The sequence below is a fragment of the Perca fluviatilis genome, chromosome 12, assembly GCF_010015445.1.
Source record: "Perca fluviatilis chromosome 12, GENO_Pfluv_1.0, whole genome shotgun sequence".
Classification (NCBI taxonomy): domain Eukaryota; kingdom Metazoa; phylum Chordata; class Actinopteri; order Perciformes; family Percidae; genus Perca; species Perca fluviatilis.
In genome coordinates, this window is record NC_053123.1 from 25,774,165 (window position 1) to 25,798,615 (window position 24,451).

The 24,451-nt window shown below is 38.6% G+C and overlaps 2 protein-coding genes across 2 annotated transcripts; one reads left to right on the plus strand and one right to left on the minus strand.

Moving 5' to 3' along the window:
* Positions 1-3,619: 3,619 nt before the first annotated feature.
* Positions 3,620-7,751, plus strand: pdcl3 (phosducin-like 3). The gene is made up of 6 exons (XM_039818854.1): positions 3,620-3,749; positions 4,178-4,295; positions 4,602-4,692; positions 4,941-5,084; positions 6,408-6,616; positions 7,272-7,751. The coding sequence occupies exons 1-6, from the start codon at positions 3,744-3,746 to the stop codon at positions 7,418-7,420; spliced, it is 717 nt and encodes a 238-aa protein (XP_039674788.1). The 5' UTR covers positions 3,620-3,743; the 3' UTR covers positions 7,421-7,751.
* Positions 7,651-14,391, minus strand: nms (neuromedin S). The gene is made up of 7 exons (XM_039818855.1): positions 14,064-14,391; positions 11,601-11,647; positions 11,012-11,068; positions 9,771-9,797; positions 9,626-9,679; positions 8,908-8,982; positions 7,651-8,177 (listed from the first exon to the last, which is right to left on the minus strand). Exons 1-7 carry the CDS (start codon positions 14,134-14,136, stop codon positions 8,148-8,150), a joined length of 363 nt encoding a protein of 120 aa, XP_039674789.1. The 5' UTR covers positions 14,137-14,391; the 3' UTR covers positions 7,651-8,147.
* Positions 14,392-24,451: the final 10,060 nt, after the last annotated feature.

Consider the following 24,451-nt stretch of genomic DNA (forward strand, 5'->3'; position numbering starts at 1 on the left):
CCTATTTAGCTTAGCATTCTCTTTTCTTTTTTTTCTTTGTGGAGCAAGAATGCAACATCATTCTAGCCTACTTATATTTTCACTAATTTTAAGAGGGAAAAAAACGTTAAGTAAGTAGTCACAAACCAAATCTGAAATCTTCAATTGTTATTGTATATTTTTTTGTAAATTTGTAAATTCTATTGTATTGTTATACTGCATACTTAACAGTATTTTTTATATTTCTTACTGTCCTTTCTGTTTTAACTATTTTATATGTTAAGTGAGTGTTGTGCTTTGAGAGCAAAGATAAACCGGATTTAAATTCCTTGTTTGTTTATGCAAACCTGGCCAATAAAGCTGATTCTGATGAGTAAACACCAAAATTGACTTCAGCTCATTGTGGTGCACTTAAATAAATTTGAAGATGCTAGGTGACCCACATTTCAGATGTTCCAGCTCTTCTGCGTTGTTTTGATCAAGTGTGTTTAGCCTAGGCTGCTATTAAAAATGTGGCAAAAGAGGATTTTGTTGCCGCAGTTTTGTTGGCATTTTGCAAAGAGGAATGGTTTCACTATACTGTAAATCTTTCAGTTTCAGCATCTTCATTGTGTCATTTTGAAAATCATTTAAGCTTAGTTGTAGATAGGGAAATATCTGCAACAATCACCCATATATTAGGCTACAACTTTTTGACCAACCTCAAAACACAAAAAGTTTTAGCCTACACACAAAATAAAATAATAGGCTAGGCATAGCCTTCTGCATAGCCAGAATAAAAAACATTTGCTAATAATAATAATAATAATAATAATACACTTAGCTACAACATAGAGTCACTGTAAAACATGTTTAGCCCAAAATAGGCTAATTAATAATCCAAAAAAGTTAAGTTGAAAAAACTAGCTGTAAAATTAAATACAGCAGCAGTTCATGCAGAAATTGGTCAGTCAATTTGTTTTGTAAATAACTGTGAACATGAAATATGCTACTCTGATTGCAAAAGACCTACAAGGACAGAGGAAAACCTTTTCACATGCAAAATTAAAACACAGAGATTACCGTAAAAAAAAAAAAAAAAACAGGGACGGAGTGGGCGCTCTTCGTTTTATTTTCTTTCTCTTCCGCATTTGACCAACTTTCCCTTCCGCCAGTTCCGGCAGTGCTCAGTACATTAATTATCCCTCAAAGGCTCATTGTATGAATTTAGTTTATTCATCATTATGAAAAAGACAATGCCTGGAGGCTCTTTATATCCTATCATCCCACTGCTCCTGAAAACTGAATGACAAATTAAAAAAACCTATAATTATTACTTATATTTTAGTTAGCCTACTTACATTTTACTTTTAAGACCTTTAGTAATATCCAGAGTTGTTTATATACTAACTAGTGCAGAAAAGCATTAGATTAGACCTGTTAAGACCAGAGGACCCAAGAGGGAAACCTAACCTGAAGAATGCAGCAAAGAAAGGAAACATTACATGGCTGCTTGTCAATAGTTAGCATTAAAGATCCCATGGCATGGAAATTTCACTTTATGAGTTTTTTTTTTAACATTAATATGAGTTCCCCCAGCCTGCCTATGGTCCCCCAATGGCTAGAAATGGTGATAGGTGTAAACTGAGCCCTGGGTATCCTGCTCCACCTTTGAGAAAATGAAAGCTCAGATGGGCCGATCTGGAATATTGCCCCCTCCACCTCTCCCCCCCTCTTCCTCAATAGCATTTAAAGCTACAGACACAGAAATGGCACATCCTAAGGAAAGCTCATTGTGGGACTGGCTCTAGTGGCTGTAATTCTGCATCAAGGCTGAATTTCGGGAAAGAGACTTCAGATACAGTATTAGGGGACCACTAAGGCCTATATAAAAGCATCTAAAAAGCAGCATGTCATAGGACCTTTAAGGATAGACTAATATGGGATTTACTCATATAGCTTAAATACTAAAGTCAGTAATTTTATAGAAGAGAGTAAAGGCAACAAAGGAAATAACTATGTTTTCTGAGATTTCAATTAGTAAAAATAAATACTAAAGTCAGTAATTTTATAGAAGAGAGTAAAGGCATGTTTTCTGAGATTTCAATTCCCCTCTCACAGTGTCATCAATGGATAAATCATCACAATGACTCAAGCCATTTGTTTGCCATGCTAAATTAACCCATTTGGGGACCTAATTAGGGGAAGAAGTTTCTGTTGGGCCAGCCTCTCACATACACATTGCCCACTCCCTTTGCATTCTGTATACCTCTCCAAGTCTCCATTAAGTACACACCAGACTACACTGCAGCTTCATGTGGCCATGGACTAACCAGTACTCCTGCTGAAATACTGGCCCCAGCACCCAATGTTTGCTGTGTGTCACTTACTTTGTTAATTAAACACAACTTTATTTAGGGAATATGAACCATGTGTACTTAATGTACTAAAATGATAAATGTCTTAAAACACAGGGCCCCTCAACAAGACAGGGGGGCATCATAATCCACAGCCTGTTTTAGCTGATGGTGAACTTTAGTGGTGTACATTCCCTGACAAATCTGCCAATAATGAAACTACCAACACAGATTGATATGTATTGATACTGGTGCTTCTGGTACCCCAGTTTTGCTCAGTTTGGTAATCCATACTTGATAGGGTCAGCAATAACTATCACCAAATATTAATGTACTGTAATGCTCAGTCCTGTGTAGTATAAGAAGAGGAAGAAGAGGAAGAGGAAGTTAAACAAGTACAACTGGTAGGATCTAAAATTAGATCTCAACATGAAGTGCCAGCAATTTCACATGAAGACAGTTAGCTAAACTTAAACAATACGTTTAGTTTAGCCTCAAAATCTTTAATTACAGTAAAACCATCCACTTCAGTTTTTTAAATTGTGTTTCCTTTACATGAGTTGTTGATTTGTTGTTAATTTATGGTTATAGTAACATATAGTATTGCACTGCAATTTTATTATTTTACTTAAGCATTTTCATTATGTGATACTTTACATGTCTTCATTTTACAATTCAGGAGTAAATATTGCACTTTTTACTAATAGATTTATGGCTGTTATTTTGCAGAGTATTAATAGACACAGAATACAAAACAGCCACACTCTGAAAAGGAGATATATTTAGATTTGATCATGTACTTCTAAACATTTTCAGTGCACAATGTATATTTCCAATAATTATTTTCAATGTGTTTTTCTTCATGGAGATTTTGTATTCTTATTTTGATGTGCTTGTTCGTTTTCCACCAGTTATTGAGACTCAAACATTTTTATTTTAAAAGTGGGGATGCCTTACAAATGATTGACTGGTGTGTGTGTGTGTGTGTGTGTGTGTGTGTGTGTGTGTGTGTGTGTGTGTGTGTGTGTGTGTGTGTGTGTGAGCAACAGCACCTGTTTGGTTTCGCTCTCGACAGCCACAAATGGAATGCTGCGCTCCCACTCCTTATATGGTCACAGTGAGCCTCAAAAGGAAGTTGGTGTCACTTTTATTATTGTCCTACTCGTAACGCATCTGTTCCTTGTATTTTTAAAGATAAACTACCGAGCTGTAGCACCGTATAAAAAAGAAAAAACATACAGTCTGTGTTTGATTTACGACATATGTAGTGAAAGTGATTTTATGTTCACCCTGGACGCATTGTGTGCTTATCTGAGTCAGTCATAGCTTTTTGTTTTCTGCCGGATTCGGTCCGTCAGCGGTCCTTCTGTTTCCGTGTCTGGGAGGAGAGCACTAGTGTGATTTCAGAGGAAGCTTCTATCTTTTAAAATGCAGGTTGGTATAACTTTGTAAGACTTTTATACGCTGTGGTTTAACGTTGGTGAATGAGGCGATTCAACACCGGTTGATGTTGGTGTTGAGTGTGGAGATAATTTCAGAGGAGAACTTTGAAACCTAGCTTAGCTGTTAAGCTGGGCGTATCAACTGTTTAAATATCAGCTTTACTATTAGAGACAGAGAAAGATATGTTGACGTCTTAGACTACGGCTCATTCCAAGTTTATTAAAGCAAACTATGTGTTAGAGTTGGTAAACTTATGGAGGGAACTTGTTTTCCCAAAGATTGATGAAAACTGTGACCATGGTAATATGGTACCGATGTTCAAAAACTAGCACATTTTAGTTTTGAAATTGCTGTTTCACTCTTCTGCATACAACCCCCAAAAAAAAACCCAGAGTAACAATACTTTTTTCCCCCCCCAGGACCCAAACGAAGACACAGAGTGGAATGATATCCTGAGGAGGAAAGGCATTCTTCCTCCCAAAGAGGTACCAAAAGAAGATGAAGAGGAAGAGCTGGCTCTCCAACAGCAGTCTGTTGGTAAGAGAGACAGTTTGGGATATGTGTCAGTTATTCTTTGTGGCTTCATTTTGGGAGTTTCCACTTCTAGAAACATGTTTTTAAATTGCCACGCAACTCAATTTACCCCCCCTCCCCTCACAGTTTTGTTGTTATTTGCAGATGTGCAAATAAAAATCATGTAAATTATATCAAATAAAAGTTGTTGTTTTTTCTGAAAAGAGTTCAGTGTAGTCTATTTTGATCCCATTCAACTGATCACTGAGGGTTAGATTATTTGCACAACATGTTCTCAGCTGCTCTGACTGTTGTTGTTTCTCTGAACAGTTAAAACGTATGAGGACATGACGCTGGAAGAACTGCAGGAGAATGAAGATGAGTTTAGTGAAGACGATGAGGCTGCCATTGAAATGTACAGGTGAGTGGAGATTATGCAGGTAGGGGTCTTGTGTACAGACTACAACCCCCAATCACGTGTAGTATACTGTTACTCTGTGTGCAGAGCCTCCAGTGGTTAGTACACATAAAAATCCACTTGAAAACTACCTTTTACAGGATGGCTTAATACCAATAGTACCACAAAATAATAAAAATTACAGCATTTGGTTGGTGACTGAAACCTATTCACTCTGACTGCACACTGATATGAGATGTGTCTCCTTGCAGACAGCAGCGTCTTGCGGAGTGGAAGGCGACTCAGTTGAAGAACGTGTTCGGGGAGGTGGTGGAAATTTCCGGGCAGGACTACATCAAGGAGGTCAACAAGGCCGGAGATGGCATCTGGGTGGTGCTGCACCTTTACAAACAGGGGTAGGTCATCCAACAAAATCGAGTACTTGAACAAGTATGCGAAAAAAAACGTCTTGTGTCCAGAAGGACAGGAAATATTATGAGTTGAGTTTTTCAAATGTCAACGCCATAGGCCGACACAGTTGTTAAGTTAATATCAGGACTTGTTTTTCCTTTTTCTTCTTCTTTGTAATCACCATTTTGGTTGTGAAATGTTAGCAGCTGTTGAAATGTTAGCAGGGCAAAAAGTCAAACAAATCGACTTTCAAACTTAAGTAGCATCTGTTTTCCTTCATAAGAAAGAGAGAGAGAGAGAGATTGATGATGAAAATGGTAATTTGTTCTCATCAATCTTCCCATTATGACCAACTTTGGCTCTGCCCCCAGTGCATCACTAGTCCTGCATTGCCAGACCTTCCTCCACAGCGCGATGGAGGGTCTGGCTAGTTCACACAGCATTCTGGGATGGGAGAAAAACATGCTCCGGTTTATTGCCATTTCTTTAAACCAATCCCAATCGTCTTGGGCGGCGCTAAGCGCCTGACGGAGCAACGGTGCCTCAGGAAGGAACTTGTTTTGGTGGAGCATGTGTACGTTCAAAGGTTGTTTTAGTCGTGCAAGAGAACAACTCAGATTGGACAGATAGTCTAGCTAGCTGTCTGGATTTACCCTGCAGTTAACCATAGTCAACCATAAATCCACCAGAGTTTAAAATGCCAACACAAAGAAAGCTGAAGGTGACGGTCATCCGGGCAAAATGACCAACATGGCATCATGACTTTGCGTAAACATACACGCCACTTTCCTAAAGCCAAATGGCGTGTTATTGTACGCATTTTCAGCTATCCACGTGTATATCTACGCTGTATACAGCAGATGTAAAACAATAAGGAAAACAATAAACGGTTGGGTTTAGGAAAGAAACATTGGGGAAGGCTTAAAAAAAAAAAAAAATCGCCACACACGGGACGCAAACCCGGCTCTCCCGGGTGAAAGTCCTCTGTTTTACCCGTCCACCACCCAAACCTACCTCCTTACACAATCCCCCGTTCCTTTATACCAGTTGCTATGGCGGAAATTCACTTGCAATGTAGGTCAATGACGGCCGATTTGCGTTGATATACACGCTAAAATGCAATAATGCGTCTTGATAACACACCAAAACGGCAAACAAATTGGCGTGTCATACATACGCCAATTCATGAGATCAGTCTGAAATGACGGTCATCCGCGCGGAATTTCCGGTGGCACCAGAGCAATCTCGAAAATAAAACGTCGTCGATATAGACTAGCAGCACTAACCGGTCTACATGATGTTTTCTCTCCGCTCATCTCCTTTCCCAGCATCCCTCTGTGTACCCTTATTAACCAACACCTGAGTATGTTGGCTAGGAAGTTCCCTCAGACCAAGTTCCTCAAGTCCATCTCCACCACCTGCATCCCCAACTACCCGGACCGCAACCTGCCCACCATCTTCGTCTATTTCGAGGGCGAGATGAAGGCCCAGTTCATTGGGCCACTGGTCTTTGGCGGCATGAACCTCAAAGTTGAAGGTAGGAGGCGACTTGCTTTCAAAAAAGCGGCAGGACTTAAATCTTTAGGACCATCAGAGTATGTAAAGTGATGTCAGTATAAACATAACATTTTGTAGAATCGTTGAATCCTAGTGTATTTGTAAATTTATTGTTTCTTAGATTTTTTTCTCTCAGCAGATTGACATATTTATTATATTGTTATAATAGTCAATTTAAAAAATAAATAAATAAATATATATATATATATGTATGTATGTATATATATATATGTATGTATATATATATATATATATATATATATATATATATATATATATATATGTATGTATGTATATGTATATATGTATGTATATATATGTATATATGTATGTATGTATATATGTATATATGTATGTATGTATATATGTATATATATGTGTGTATATATGTGTGTATATATATATATATATGTATATGTGTGTGTATATATATATATATATATATATATATATATCTTTTGCAGTGTTATTTTTGGCATTTGATCGCAAATCTTACTCTTTCAAATGCATTAGTTTAGTCACATTTTAATCTTTTAATTGTTGGCAGTTTTACTCAAACAATTTGGACAAACAGTCACACTCTGTACATGTCATCGTGTTTTATGAATCAAGCGTTTATTTGTGCTGTTCACCAGAGCTGGAGTGGAGGTTGTCAGAGTCCGGGGCGGTGAAGACAGACCTGGAGGAAAACCCCAAAAAGCAAATCGAAGACAAGCTAATGTCATCGATCAGATGTTCGCTTCCTACAGGAAAGGACAGTGACTCTGGGGACGAGGACTATTAGAAAGAAATGCCTGTCACTCCAAACCAGAAAGTGTGGGTGGCTCTTATGCAGAGCTCAATCCTGCTCAGCGGCATTTGGACAGGACACTTGGCTGGACCTATGAGCTTTTTGCTTGAAGCACCCAGCCTCCTGTACATCTCCGTAGGGAAAACGGCACAACAATCACTCTTTTGTAGTTTGAATAAACATCAGACTACATCACCTGAATCTTTACATAAGCATCAAAGACGAATTGTAACTTTTTTTATTACGTTTCATTATAATTGTCACAAAATGTTCATGTACATTTCAATGTGTTGAATTAAATGTGAGTCCACCTCTTTGCCACAATGATCAGTGCCAATTCTTCTTAAATTCTCATTTTTGGGGGGGAATCTGTGTCACTACAGGACTTCTTTAAGAGATTATTTTGAGTGTTCTGTTTGTATTTTGTGACATTGATGTCTTGTGTAACAGTGCAAGATGCCAAATTTGTGCTTGGTGGCAGTTCACATTGATTCACACCGATTGACATTTGGAAGCGGGAAGTCACATGGCAGCCACGGTAGTGCAGTTCAATTTTTTCCATCTGTACAATAATTCTTCAAAAAGTCATGTTTCTGTCGGAGATGCTGTGTGTGCTCCACCAGTCGAGCCACCATTAGGGTGTGATGTTAAGAGGCTGCCTGCTTCTCTTTTTCCGTTAGGCCTAAATTTCCCTCTTTTTTTTTTGTAGATTTTTCTTCTACTACATCCCCTCCGGCAGACTTCGAATCTTCTGTTTCATTAGGAAGAAAGGGGGAAAGAAAGTCAGTGTCAGTAAATCGAACCTAAACAGTAATGTAATTTAATGTGATTTACGCTGGCTCTCTTCATCGCTTGTTCACTACTTCTCTGCTTCCGGGAAAGGTTGGCTTTTTGTAGAAAGAAGGGAAATGGTAAACGTTCCTTGTTCTTTGAGTTTGTTGTCAAGTTTTTCTTCACTAATGTTAACTGGTGTTGGTCCAAGGAACCTTCTTCTAAAACAGTTTTAGGTTGCAAGATGACTTAAATTTAGATTTATTTTTCAGACTTTTCTCTAATCTTTGCTTTGTTATTAAAAACTGAATAATTGTTCTTCAAGCCTTTAACAGGTATTCCAATGCAATGATGCAAGGGCATAAGAATTTTCAGAAGTGAGGGGGAAACACAAAATGTATTTAAAAAGCACATGTAATTTTAGTATATCCATTATGATGCTACTTAAATCATGTTAAGTGTCCTACAAGGAGCACTGAGCTTGACAGTCTTAATTGATCCAATGAAAAGGGGAGTCTTAACTGATTCATTTTTTTTGAAACCGAAAAACATGATGAGAAATTGACTGTACTTTTTTCAGCCCTCAGTCTCTGCAGAGCTTTGTTTCAGGTTATATACTGCCCCAGCAATCTCTTACAACTTTCAACCAGGTAGGGGCAAACCGTATGTAGCTTGAGAGGCAAAACCTTCTGTATCTTGTGTTTTCTTACCAAAAGCAACACCTTCTTCTTTCTCATCTGGGAAAGCTTGGGGGGAAGTCGCATCAACGGATGAACTGAGTGAGACTGTAGGAGCAAAGAAGAGAGTTAACTTAGAGAGGAATAAAACCAGAAATAAAATAATTGGTGACCCAGTTTGATATTGAGATGGTATCAGGCATGTAGCCATTGTTGTTTTTATGAGATGTCGTCGCGGGATAAGAGGTCGAAGGCTGGAGGTCGAGGGGTGTGGCGATGACATCATCGATACGCAAGTATGCGGCTTCGCCGTCCAAACGGAAGACGCAAGGGCGGCGTTTTCGAATTTGTTCACCCTGGGACCATGTTTCAAAAAAGTGCGTCTTCAGGCAGTGCGTTTACAGGATTCGTTTGGACGATCGGCCAAAAAAGATGCAAAACGTGCGTTGATACCAAAAAGCGTTTCCGTGTGGATGGCCCTTTAGATTTGTTTTTTCATTTTCTCTTCAGTGCACCGAGGTCTTCATTTTTTACTCCAGCATTTAAAAAATCCCTTTTGTAAATCAGCCTTTAGGCTTCCAGCAGATGTTTCATTTTCTCTTTTCACCTCTGTTGCCATTTAAAATGACAAAACGTGCTGCAGAAGCCAGTGACAAATAAATGAAAGCAATAACTCTTGAAAATGTCATTTAAGACATAATGATTAAAAAAACAACAACACCGCCAGTGGTTTGTCTGCTCCCCTGCTCACCTTGTGCTGTACAGCTCCGACAGAGTTGCGTGCTTTAGAGTAATGAAACAGGAACTGAGAAAAGAAGAAATTCAGGTCAGTGACCTGCTGCTGGGTTAAATACCAGACATAAAAAAATATGCAGAAGTGAGGTCAAAAAACGTACTCTTTTGAAAACATTCTGGACTTGCTCCTGTGGGGAAACAATCTCGGATTAATAACAGAAGTAACATAGTTTGGACATTCCTGATGGTTGCATTACAGCATTGTTCACTTACACACTTTTACTGCTTGACTGTTATTTTTAACATTAGTTCTTGTTGCATAATGTACAGTTGAGGGACACAACAACAGTAACATCTGTGAAAAACAATATTCCTTTTCTACAAGAAGCATATAAGAAGCCAATTACTGATGACACTTGTCACTTTCTGAGGCCATAGTTTATAGTGGTGTTGCGCTACATTGTGTTCCTGTTGTTTGGTCAACCACCTGCACACTAACTTCTGTCCAAAGTCTCAAAGAGATATAAAACTGTCCTAAATACCCAAACATATTTTTCGCATTGATATTTTATTTGGCTATTGTGACCTTGTTCATTTTTGTTTTGTTTTTCTCATTTTGTGTGTTTTTAGAAACAACTTTCTCCTTATTGCCATTGCATATGAAACACTGACGCTGAAAACAGTTAAAAACGTATATCATTTTTTAGATATCTCAGATATTTGTTTGAAGATGATCGACTGAGGCCTCTGTTGGAAGTTGTAGCGGAGTATTTGTGTTGATGGTTCTCAGTGGTGAGCTGATGTTTTACAGATAAAGCTCTGTTAAACTGTGATGAGGTTCATGATATCAGTAGCTGATTATTTCATTATTTTTAGGTAGCCCAGCTTATGTCACTGCACAACACTGCTGTGAAACTAGAGGCCTCAGTGCTCCGTCTCCCCCGCTCAGTCTCTCAGCTGTTTTTCTCACTTGCTTGCTACCTCCCTAAAAAACAACCTAGCTATTAAGTAGAAAACCATTTAATTTACAAAAAGCTGCAGCGTAATGTTTTCATGATCATTTAGGGAAAACTTAACGGCCTCATCTGTAGCCTTGGGGCTAATCGCGCCACCTGCTCTGCTCTCAGGTTTTGACTAGCAGAATCTAAAACAAAATGTGTTTTTTGTGTTTCTTCGTGCATCACTGAGCAAACAGTTAGCAACGGGGCTGATGGGAAAAATGTGGTACTCCATTTTTTGAAACTTAAAAATGTAAAAAGTCCCACTGCTGAGAGACAGAGGTGAACAGTCATGTCCATGCACTATGGTCTTGTGTTTACAGTAATCATATCAATATGTCACAGTCAATTTAGACAGGGATGTAGTATAGCTGAGAAATGTTTTAAAATACTCTATATTATACCTCATTCTGGTCTCCCCATAAAACATCACTCAATTCATCACTCTGGATGCCTCGCACCTGCAGACAAACGACACACTTCATTTGAATTAACGGCAATGGACACAACAACACAATATCTCAGTCCCACCACTCACGGCAGTTCCCAGAGGAGGGGGTGGGTTAATTTGGACTGAATTCATACACAGATCAGTGTGATCTATGGACTTTGGTCCGACAATATTTTCTCTTGCATGTTGTTCTTCAACCAGACCATAGGTGGTGATGATCATATAAGAATGCGTGACCAGAAGGTGTTATCCCGACTTAGGGAGAAATGACATAGGGAAGAAATATTTCTATTAATATCTAACGGAGAGAAAAACAAATGCCGTGGTAGAGCTGTAGACTCTACAACCTATTTTGACGGCCCTGTCTATTTTCTTTACAACCTTATATTAACAGTCCTTTCTTTACTCACAACCTGAACATCATTTATTATTAAGTGGCTCAAACATCACACATGGAAATGGGAGCAAAGAAGGGTGTGTTAATGTTGTCAATAGGGATGATTTGAGTGTGGATGAATGTAAAATGAAAGATAATTTCCTACCTTTCTTAACTCTATCCCGTCTTCCCACTGATCGAAAGGACTGGCATCTAATGAAGATCACATGTGAGGACTTGTGAATATTTTCGTCATACTGGAAACATTGTTTATACTCGGGCAGCAAAAAATACAAGAGGAGAAATCACCATTCTAATAATATAACAATTCTATACAACTTTAAGTGTGTGAAGTTGATGCAGTAACGCTGACGTGTACCAGGATGTGTTTAGTACATCCTGACATCACTGTTGCTGTGGGTGTGGTTGGTTTAACAGAGCACAAGCATTCAGCAACAATAGGTCAGTAAAATGATGCTTTTCAGGTTTTAGGTTACATAATACTGCTATACTTTCCTAAATTAATTTACTCAAGTTGTGTATTTTTGAGATACTTGTATTTTATGTGAGTATTTATACTTTAATTCCACTCCATTTGAATTGGAAATATTGTACTTTTTACACTATTTGATAGCTATAGTACTTACTATTCTAAGCTAATTCTGTACATTCAGATATAAATGCACTAGAGCCAGACTGATATATCGGCTGATATTAGGCATTTTCCAAACTATCGGTATCGGCATTTATAATGGCCGATAAATGAATATTTAAAAAATCAAATAAAAACGGACAAAACGCCCTTCAACCATGTTATCAGTGTTGGCGTGGCATAGTTTGTCCACCAGAGGGCGCTCTATAACCTCCCTGTTGTTTTTTGTTATTGTGTTTTTGTTCAAAGGACTTTAAGTTTCATATCTTAAGTTTTTATTTTTATACATTTTATTTATCAGAACTTTAATACATTTTGATGTTCCTCTTTTCTGTTGTGACAATAAACAAACAAGTTTATTTTTAAACTGCATTATCATATTATTTTAGTGAGGACTCATAAATAACTACAAATAACTAATGTTAGGGAAATCTGTTTATCTTTTGTTACGCATTTCAAAATATATATCGGCCAATATATCAGAATATCGGATTTTTAAATCACCAAATATTTGTCGGGTCGTGCTCTGAAATGCACTATAAATGATCACCTTTAAAAGTTACAATGATCTTCATAGATCAACTATATTGACTATACTTTGATAAACTACAACATTAAAATGTATATTTTGTATATAATAATAAAAATATATATATATATACATATATATATATATATATAATAAGATCTGGAAGGGGTCATTTTACATAATGAGTAATTTTACTTTTAAATCTTTACGCACATTTTGCTGCTGTACTTTAACTTGTAACTTAGTATATTTTACATGTACAGGTATTTCTACATTTAAAGGATTTGTAAAGGGTTACAAAGGTATAAATACTTCTTCAGCCACTGCATTATTCAATCATTTATTAATGCTTCACAGGCCAGTAATAAATAATTAATTAATAATTGAGAACCTATTGTATTTTATATCCTCTTCCAGAATAACTTGTATAGCTCTTAAATTCAACAAGACAATTCTTCTATAGGCAGTTGAACTGCCGAGCTTCCAGACCAAACATCTTTCTTTTTTTAAATAACTTTTAAGAAAAAAATCTATCTACACACTTGATGGGTTACTGTAAATGGAACAATTGTGACATTTTGGGAATGACATGTAACAGCTGAGCTGGTGGCATATTACTGTAAAAAAAAAAGTCATTACTGTAATGAAGAAAAATGAATGAGGTTATAATTTGTAATCATACCTGAAGTTATAGTACTGGTTCATTTGAATATCACATTTTAACCACAGAGCAGAGGCAACTTAATTTGCTTAACAGAATACTGTAATGCATTCATATAACGTGTATTACTTTACAATGATCCATCAAGTCTGCAGTTGGTAATGTTAAAAAGCTGTTGATGAATTGATTTTGGTCCAGAATACGCTGCAGCTTGTTTTCAATAGAAAAGCATCTCTCTCTATGAATTAAAAAGATAGCTAAAATGACATAGAAAATTACTGTATCCCTGAAGACCACATACACCAAAGACGTTTTCCACAGCATGGCAACCCAAAAGTTCTCCTTATTAAAGATCTATAAAGTATTAATACATGTTAAAGATCAAGTTACAAATTATAAACCATTTATAAAAGTAAAGTGTGTCTTACACAGGTAGGCCTACTCTTTAAAAAAATAAATAATAAAAAGATCCAATTGAAATATAAATTAGTTTACATTAAAGTGTTAGATCACAACATCTTTCTATTATGAGCTGTCATTTTGCACTTTTTGTTTATCCCAGGATTAGGCTAGATGTGTTTTAAGAGTGAACCCAAGCCAAAAACAAGGAGAAATAATCCACATTAAAATCCAATTAGTAATTTGTTACCATATAATTCACTGGTTATTTGTTATTTGCAATCATAATCATTGCTGACATAAACAAACGTTCATTTTTAGCCTAAGATGAAGATGAGTTAGTCCTTGTTTTAAAAGACCTGTCAATCAATTGAAATATGACACCCACCTGTTGTGCTCCAAGATCCAGGAAACCAGAATAAAAATAAAAGAAAAAGTTGTCGCATAGTTGGCAGACTCATGACTGTGTTTGCTCGCTCCTCTTCCTCTCTTAATTTGCGCGCGTTTTCGGAGAGATTGTGCAGTGACTTGTGGTGCGCACCGATCTGCTCGGTTAGGTTCGGTTTGGCTCCCCTCGTTAATGTCGGTCCCCAGCAACTGTTTGGTCTGAACACCGTGCCCTCTGTCTTGCGGGCTGACAGGCATCCTCTTATAGGCAGAGGTGACCAAACACACCGACCCCCGGTCGTCAACACACGCAAATCCAACGCCCCTACAACCCCATCTCTCTCTCTCTCTCTCTCTCTCTCTCTCTCTCTCTCTCTCTCACACACACACACACACACACACACACACCTATAGGCTACATTATATTGTGATGACAGTAAATATCCCAGTGCTTTTAGAAGAAGAATACAATATATTTTTTTATTAATCCCCAAGGGGAAATAAATTAGATTTGGTGCCTTGCTCAGTGCCCAGGAGGTGAACTGGCACCTCTCCAGATTCCAGTCAACACTCTTTACTGGGTCTGTACCGGGATTTGAACTGGTGACCCTCTGGTTCCCAAGCCAAGTCCCTAGGACTGAACTACTGCCACCCCCTTTTTTTCCATGTTTGTGTGAATCTCATCTTTTCCTGATGTCACGCCACAGTGGAACTTTAACTCCCTCAGTTATTTCTGGCAGAAAGATTGGTAAGGCTTCCCCAGAGTCTTCAAATGCTCCTTCAAACAACTTGGGCAAGACCCTGTTTCCGAGTCATCTGATGGTTTACCAGAACCTCTTTGAGTCAAACTGCTAAGTCCCTCTGCATGGCCTCTCTGAACGCCTCATGCTCCTGCTTCTGTGACCATTGAAGTTGCAAAAACCTGCTAATAATTATCTGCTTCAGGGGTTTCCTGAGAGCCAAGTCTAAAAGGCATCTTTATTCAGCTGTAATGTCCACCATCAGGTTCTTAGCTTGCCACACTGCAGACACTGATGTTCAACAAATCTGAGCAGCCGCCTCAGCAATGGAGTTTAACCATTCCTATTCCTAGCTATAGACCTTTTTCACGGCAGACATGTTGACATGTCATAGTAGGAAAAGCACAGTTGTATTCAAAACCATTAATGATGGCTGCATTCCACTTAGGAGAGGCCCTGGTATTGTGCATGCTGACTCACTGAAATAGCTAACTGGGACACTTGATGGAATTGAGCCATCGTTAAGGTTATCAATTTCAGCTGTGCTTTTCCTACTAAGTCAAAATGTCTGCTGTGAAAAAGGTCCATTGGGCCTCATTTGATTTGATTAAAAAGATTAAACTGAATATATGCTATATGTGCTTTTTCTAGCATTAACCTGCACAGGGACTTACATATTAAATGCCCCATTTGGCTAAATTTGGAACATTTATATCACAATTACATTATGTTTGTTAATATGCATTGTCCCTGATATATAAATAAAAAAATGTGAAGGGAGATATCCCTCTTATTGTTGGGCACAAATGCTCTAAGTGAGTCACACAGATTCATCCAATGCCTGATCCAGTGTTGTTTTATTTAACTGACTACTCAGTTAGACCTGTTGTCGGGTTGTGCTCTGATGTCGCAAAATATGTTGTTCTTCTCAGGGATTAACTGTTCAGATCAGGTAGACTAGAGACAGAGCCGCATGCTTATATTCAACAAGGGAAGCACATTGCTCCTGACACTTGATTTTACACCAAAAAGCTGACCTTTCCAAGAAGTGTGACTCCACATTTTCACACAATTCAACAATTTGGCTTTATGTCGGACCGCTCACTGCCATCCTTTACCTTGGTGAAAGATGATTGTGTGAATAAGAGGCAAATGAATGATGAAATAATTTATTTATTATCATTTATCATTAAATTTGGTGTATTACGTCAAATAGAATTTTGGCTCCAGAGGTTTTGTAAAAGATCTCTGTTTAAGGGAGTATGTTTCTCTGCCTTTTGACCTTTAGAGTCTAACTAACCTTTTTCTCTGCACTACTTTGATTGTTGTTTTGGTCAGTAAATGTTGGACTTAATAAGTCTAACTATAAATAAAATAATTAAATATGACCTCATCTGTTGTCCATTATGACAGACTTTCTGTGGAGTTCTCTTGTATGTAATACAATTGTAATGCACTTTTGCTGTAGGAGAGCATTTTTAAAGCTCCACTAATCAATGAATCAATTTATTACATGTAATGTGAAAGCGGTGACTCGCAGTGATGAACAGAGAAAGAATTATCCCCTAACTCTGCAGCTCTGCCATGTTTTTTAGCCTCTTTTAGCTCATTTTCTGGCACATTAACGGTGTGGTTGAGTCTCAGTGCTCTCTCATTAAACATCAAACCCACTGTAAACTACCTGCCCAGAACCAAACAGCACAAACAGACAGGCACAATTAGCAACTAGCTGTTGAAGAAGATGAAACATCTAGCAGCTTAACTTTTTCTCAGAAGTTGGTGGAGACCAAAACGGAGCAAAAAAAGAAAGTTATGTACCGTGTGTGTATATCTACTGTACTGGCAGCTGCTGTCAATCTGGTTCTTTTCATGTATGCTTTATAATATATCATGTAATATATCAAACTGGACTCCAACCAGGCTCATTAATAAGAATCTGAAATCATTTAACAGCTCCAGTATCCACTTGTCAAATTACCCCTGCCTTTACACTTTTGGTTTTATTTATTTCGTATGACTGCAAGTCAAGTACAATTATAATCAACCTTATCTGTAAACTAAAAAGATCTACTCAGCAGACTGATTGAGCCCAGCTTCCCTGTCTTGTGGCAGAGATAAAAAATGCAATGACCTGAAACACTGCTGATTCTTGAATCTTCCCAGTGTGCAGCACATTTAGCTCTGGTAATTACAGGTCATCTTGTGTGATTGGCCTGCACAAAAACAAGGGAAATGAGAATTGAGATGTAGCCACAGAGAAGCAGCTGAAGAGCTTCTTGTTCACTTTCTCATTTTGAAAGATGGACATTCTCCTCTCAGTGGCACTTACACAACCACAGAGTTACAAAACCAAGTGCTCAATAGATAATATGAAGCATAGTGTCGGAACTGTTCAGAAAAACAGCTAGATTTATTGTTCTTTCAAATGCCTAATACAAGGTATGTCAATTGTTGGTCTGGATGGTCGATTGGTTAACCTTTTTGATCCAATTAATTGTATGTATTGCCATGGAATTTTGTACAGGCATCCATGGTGCCCAAAGGATCCACCTGTCTGACTTTAGTGATCCTCTAACTTTTTAATCTAGCACCACCAGCGGTCAAAGTTTTCATTGACTTTGTAATGTACTGGTAGAAAAATGCTCCTAAAACTGCTCTTTGCCTACATCCACGACAGCAGTGCTGCTTCTCTGATTTTCTTCTTTAAAATTCCATGATTTGGTGAACAACACTGGCACTGTGTCTTACCACTGCTCTGAAATAATGGATAATGAGGTTCCTCATGGTGGCCACTTAGTGACCAGTCTACTTTCACACACATCTCTGTGTGTGTGAACATCGAAGTGTTTCATTAAGTCCTACAGATCCACTCAGATGTCACTCTATCAACGAGCCTCGATAAGGACTATATTAGTAAGTGAAATGCAAAAATAAGAGCCTATCTCTATGTCGAAGTTGGTAACCGATTTAGTCACAGATAAGACAGGATGTTCTTACCATGGAATAGAAGAAGAAGAAGAAGATATACTTTTATTAATCCTCAAGGGGAAATTACATTTTACACTCTGTTATTATATAATGCACACAGGCTTGAAATACACACACACACACACACACACACATGCAAAAACAGGACCTTATACATGTACTAATTGGAGAGATGTCAGAGTGAGGGGAGGTGCCCATTAAAGGCGCCCCAAGCTGTTGGGGATTTGGTGCCTTGCTCAGTGCCCAGGAGGTGAACTGGCACCTCTCCAGCTACCAGTCCAAACTTAGTACTTGGTCTTTACCAGGACTTGAACTGACAACCCTCCGGTTCCTAAGCCTAGTCCCTACGGACCTGCTACTACTAGTTAGTACCCCCAAACAATCAGTTGAATAGCGTGAAACCCATGACAGGATGTGCTCATACTTGTGTACGTCACAAACAAAACAGGGACCCACCGCACTTAAACAAATGGCTTCAAGATAACGTAACAGGAAAGAAAACAGAATTGGGAATTAGAAATGAATGTTTGTATCACCAATGAAATGTGGGAAAAGACATGCCTTGAGGGTCACAAGCTAACAAGACTTCTGTTGTGTTAGCGAGATACAGCAACAGAATTATGCTGGAGAAAATGTGAGAAGTTTGGCGACCATACCCAGATTGTTCTAAATTATATAAACACGCAGGCGGAGAACAAGCAAATCATTGGAAAAGACCTACCTCTAGAACTAGTCTTTATTCTGGGTGAGACCTCAGAGAATGTTGATACCACAAACCAAATGTATTTTCTTGGGGTGTTGCTGTTGATTGCAAAGAAGATGCTTATATTTGTTAAGTGATTTATGTATCATGATTACTTTATGATTGCATATGGAAATAAAGGTTAAGACAAAAAAACAGGGACCCGCTCATAAAAACATTGCTCTATAGCACTACTAGCGGTCAAAAACACCACAGGGCACCTTCAAAGCCATGTGCAAGTTTTGATGTCCATCTTGGTCCCGAGCTGAAGTAAATCTTTGGACTGTGGAAATCATGCCAGCGGGAACTTGTTTTCAGTAGGGGGGGCTGCCCTGGATACGTGCCTGCGTGCATGTATTAATGTTTAGAAAATAACTGACTGAATCTGTAACCTGTGTGGAAATAATATTACAGCAGGATAAACAGAATAATATCCTTGATCCTCGTGGGAATAAGATCATTTGAGCACCTTAATGATATACTGTATAGTGAGATTTGGAGCTTTGTCCTCATGTTCATTAAAAACATCAACTGTAATATGAATACGCTGAGCACTTTCTGTCCCTCTCTTTCTCTTCTCCACTCCCATTGACATACTGTAGCATGTGTGACAGTAACATCAGTGTCAGTGTCTCAGGGCAATATGGAGTGTGATACATCCCTCAACAAAAAATGGCCATTAGCTTACCAAAAACTCCCGATGTATGTCCCTGTGGTCATATACATAGGCTGACATATGTGCCGAGCCTGTACAGCTGCCACCTGTGGGATGCACACACAAGCAATAGAGCATGATGGGAAAGTGTCCTGCAGTCTGGTGGTTTCCAGTACAGCCTTTTGAACTGATTGGTTTGTTGCAGCAGCTGCTTCATCACTATAAATGTTTTGTGGGCTTTCAGCTTTTCTGATATTGGATCGTCTCTGATTGCTGCCTGTGTTTGTGTGTAGTTATGTTTGATTTGCTTCAGCATCCGTGTAGAAGTGTTGCCATTTGATTGCATATGATTGTGCAAATAAAAATGATGTTCTCATCCATCGCGGTTAAAATAAGCAAAATACAGATGCATCTTCTGTGTCCGGCAGAAAGCTTGTTTTGTTTCTCTGCTTAAAGGATAAGACTGGCAAAAGTCTATACTTTGACTTCCTGAATTTATCCAACAAGTCCTCCAAATCATATTACCACATACGTTGTTTACTCCTACCCTCTAATACGACCAATAGCAGCTTTCACAAATTAGTTTGTGGTTACATGATGTAATTATGCACGTGACGTAGTTCCGTTGTTTAATAAAGTTAAAATAACCCGCCGTTTACTTTTATTTTCAAATGGGACACGAACACCAGTCTCCTGGCAGAAAGTCTTGTATTTGTTTGACCGATCTACCTATTCTCCCACCCATCCTTCCTTAATGGACTTGATTGGTCTTAATTAATATCATGTCCACACACTGTAGTTTATTTTTGACTCAATCCCACATACACTGTCCTGCTGCTGGAAATACTCACTAAAGCACTAAATGCGTATTAATCTGCAGTGGAAAATAGTCCTTAACAAATGTATAATTTACTCATGATTGTGTAACATGAGCTAACAACTGCAGTACCCAGGTCTTTTAGAAAATGACTTAACGTTTTTGAAAAATGAAACCATATATCTGACATTTTTAATGATTTACATGTTCAGAAGGAACGAATGAGCTTAGGGCTGAGTGACACAAACAGGGTAGGGAAGTCTGAAAGAATCGATAGATGGACTTATCTTATGGGATTCGTAGACGGTTTTCACAGCACATTTTGACATGTCATAGTAGGAAAAGCAAAGGTGTATTCAAAATCATTAATGATGGCTACATTTCACTTAGGAGAGGTCCTGGTATTGTGCATGCTGACTCACTGAAATAGCTAACTGGGACCCTTGATGGAATTGAGCCATCGTTAAGGTTATCAATTTCAGCCGTGCTTTTCCTACTATGACCAAAAAAAAATGTCTGCTGTGAAAAAGGTCCATACAATATAGGATAACACCAGCCTTATCTTATAGACCAGAGAGCTTCAACAGGGGGTCTAGGACCCTTAGGGGATCCTCAGAGTCAATGCAGGGGGGCCTCCAAAATATTGTTAAGTTTTAAAAGTTTTAAAATAATTTGAAAAGTCTTAACATGAATCCAACATATTATCCCCACTGATGATAGGCTTACTGGCCTATAGGTAAGGTAGTCACTAAGCTAGCCATCCACAGATACAGTATATTCTAAGGATTTACTCTGCCACATGTATGTTTAACATTAAAAAATGATTTATAAAACCATGCCAACAATTATTAGGATATTTTAATAGCTTAGTATTCTATGCACTAAAAGGTATGTATAAAGGCTTTAGGCCACCCACACATTATTGTAGGCCCAGTTTAATATGCAACTTCATTTTTATACAATATTAGCAGTAGGGGGTCCCTGATTAGTCTTTCTTTCAGTTAAGGGGTCCTTGGCTTAAAAAACGTTGAAGACCCCTGTTAAGACTAACATCTTCTGTCACTCTATGTTAAAAAAAAATTTAATAGAAAAAGTCATGTAACCATACTTTTGTCCCTGATATGTATACTAGAAAAACAACCAGCTCTTCTCCAGAGATCACTTTCGACAGAAAAAGGATTCCTGATTTTTCCTTGTTTTTTGTCTGGGTGTTTGTCGAGCTCTGGCATTAACGAGCAAGTCCACATCACTTAGTTGTTGAGGCACATCAATACTCTTCCCCTTATTAACCCCATAACTCAGCTTGCCCTGCCAACAGACCTCACCTTTAAAATGACCCAAACTGTCTCATCTCACATGGTCGATGTAGCTCAAGTGCTGCTTAGGGAATGTTAAAAAACCCACAATTCAAAGGGCATCGCTCAACACTTTTCGACGAATTGTGATCAAATTAGCCTACAATGTTTTCGCTGGAGGAAGTTCACAGCTGTGGAGTTCACTTGGCAGTGCCAATGTCAAATCTGCTTTTTCCTCTGCCTTCTTCTGATTTGATGGGGAGCGCACATCACTATTAATCCCTTACATTAAAGGTAAGGTAAGGTAATTGAGCAGGGTAAAAAATATATGAATATTATGAGGCACTATGATCTTTTGTTAAAAGTGGTAAAATCTGAGATTTTAAATAAATAAAAAATCCTTTTGTCTTCAGATCAAAACACAAAGTGGAACTATGTTTGTCCCATTCCCAGTCTTACTAAATATCATGTTGTTTGAGCCTTTTTGTGCAAATTAAGTTCTGGTTTTGATCAACGCCTCACCTTTATATTAAGTAGAAGTGACATCAGAATATATGAGTGAACTATAGCTATTCGTTGGTTATAACTTCACATGTGAAAATGAATGGAAATACTGAGAATAAAAACAGACATAAAAATAAAGTAAGGGGGACACATTACATTCCACATGTAAGCTCTGCAGATGTTGTGGGATGTGCAAGCTGTAAAATAGGAACGCTAGAGTGAACTACCTGCCGCTGGCAGCAATAACTAGCTACCGTCCGCTGTCCTCCCGACAAAGTTGTTTCCTAGCAGTGGGAATTGAGGTGTAGGGACCTGTTGCCACTGGCCACCAGCCCGCTATATGGCTAATTTTTTGTAGCATATGGCTGACTAGTTGACTTACTTACTTGTCATGCTTTCATGCTCATGGCAGTTCGTGAAATGGTCACGTTATTTAATCTATTGATTCGTGTTCACGGGGACGTTTTTGTTGTTTTTTTTCGTGGTGGCCAGCACGAAAATGTAAACTAATGTATTTAAATGGGAAGCATATGTCGTGGTCACAGCACGACTACAGTAGCGAGTAGTATGAAATGCCGAAAATCCGCATAAGGAAGTTGGTTGGGGTGGTGGATGGGTCAAACAATTCTGGACTTGCACCCCGGAGGCCGGGGATCGCGCCCCGCGTGTGGCGTTTTGTTTCCACGTTAACTGCCCCGTTATTGTCGTGCGTTACCTGCGGCAGTCTCCCGGCGTGTGAGGTGTCCTTTCCCCTTTGTTTTTTCCTAAACCCAACCTCCGCCATCCCGTTATTGTCCCGGCGTGTGAGGCGCCCGTCTGCTGGCGTGTGAGGCGTCCTCCCCCCACAATCTCCGTATAGACCATTTCGTGCTGGCCACCACGAAAAAAACGTCCCCGTGAACACGAATCAATAGATTAAAATAACGTGACCATTTCACAAACTGCCGTGACACCGTGTTTACTGGTTGTAGCAAATGAGTCTCATCTGGCGATAGCAATGTGCTTTCTACGCTGTGACAAGTGTGTGGATGAAGCATTAAGTTAAATTTGACTCTTTTATCGGCTGGCTAGTTAGCTAGTGGTTAAAAAGTGTGGTTGCAGGTGGCTCATGTGATCGATCAATCATCGACGTACACTTATGTCGGGACCAATCACTGTACAATGTTTCTCTTGTGCTGGGAGAGTACCTACTCTGAAGTAAAGGTTAAAAAATACCTTAATCCATGCACCTGGGCAGCTCACGTGGTGGAGCGTGCGCCCATTTAGGGAGGCTCGGTCCTCACCGCACCAGCCGCGGGTTCAGTTCCGACCTGCGGCCCTTTGCTGCATGTCGTTCCCCCTCTCTCTCCCCTTTCATGTCTGGGCTGTCCTGTCGAATAAAGGCCTAAAATGGCACACAAAAAAATCTGTGAAAAAAATTATAATCTGTGAAAAAAATTTAAAATGTAGTTATTGCGTGTGGACACAATAAAAAAGGGGGTTATTGAAGAGGTTTCTTAGAGCTATTACATGGTTACTTTGCACCTCTGTTATAAAGCAGATTACAGCAGTATTGTAGTCTAACTCAGAAGTGCAAGAGAACTGGGATTAACACTAGCGTGCGGCTTGAGTTACAAAAGCTTTTCACGCACCCACTTTTATGCAACAAAGCCTCAGATGTTTTTTCTCTCTATTATATCAGTACCTAATTAAAAGAAAACTAAACTAATCAGCCTCCTAATCTTCAGAGACGGTGACTGTATATGTGAATGCCTGTTTGATCAAATTGCATGACTTTAAACTGTGTCTCTGGGTGCATCACAGTCACTGTGGCGTCTCTAACAGCTGAACAGCTCATGCTCAACAACAAATCGAATATGTGGCGGGAGACAGATGATTTCCATTAACACACAGTGACCAATGCAGCTCAGTCAGCGTGAGTCAGAGAAGGCGTAAATGAGAGAGGAGGGACTACCGTAATTTGTGTGCAGCAGCTGGAAAAAAGAACAAAACAACATGACACATGACACATTTTCTGTGTCTGATAATTTCCCACATGCTCATATAATGTCTCTGTAAATGTGATCATGAAACACACAAAAACTAAAATTGATCAAGGTGTAATTAAGTTGTTAAACATGCATATTTTCCCCAAATCTATAATCATTAATGGATATATTGTTTCCGTTAGTTGTAATGGCATTTATTTTTTGTTAGTCTTTTCATTGAATTTGTAAGGAAAAATAATACCAACCCTAACAAGTTGTTATAAATTAAAAAAGACTTATAGTATGAAGAGATATCAACTAGATTTATTTTTTGGCATTTTTGCATTTGATAGTGTCAGTAGAGATGCACTATCATATCAGCAACATTAATGATTAATAATTAAGTAAATACAGTGGAAAATGGGAGTATAATTTTGTCAAATGTAATTTTAAGTCATATTTTGCCTTCATTGGTATGGATTGGTATTCTGTGCAGATCAAGTGTGTGTGTGTATGTGTGTGTGTGTGTGTGTGTGTGTGTGTGTGTGTTTATGCGTGTATCATTCTCCTACAACTGCATGTAGCCTACAGTAGTGCTTTTTCATTTTTTACCTCTGACACTTAGGTCCCTTCTGGCAGTTCTAGTCATAGTTTCTGCCTCTGAATAATTTCTTGAGAAGA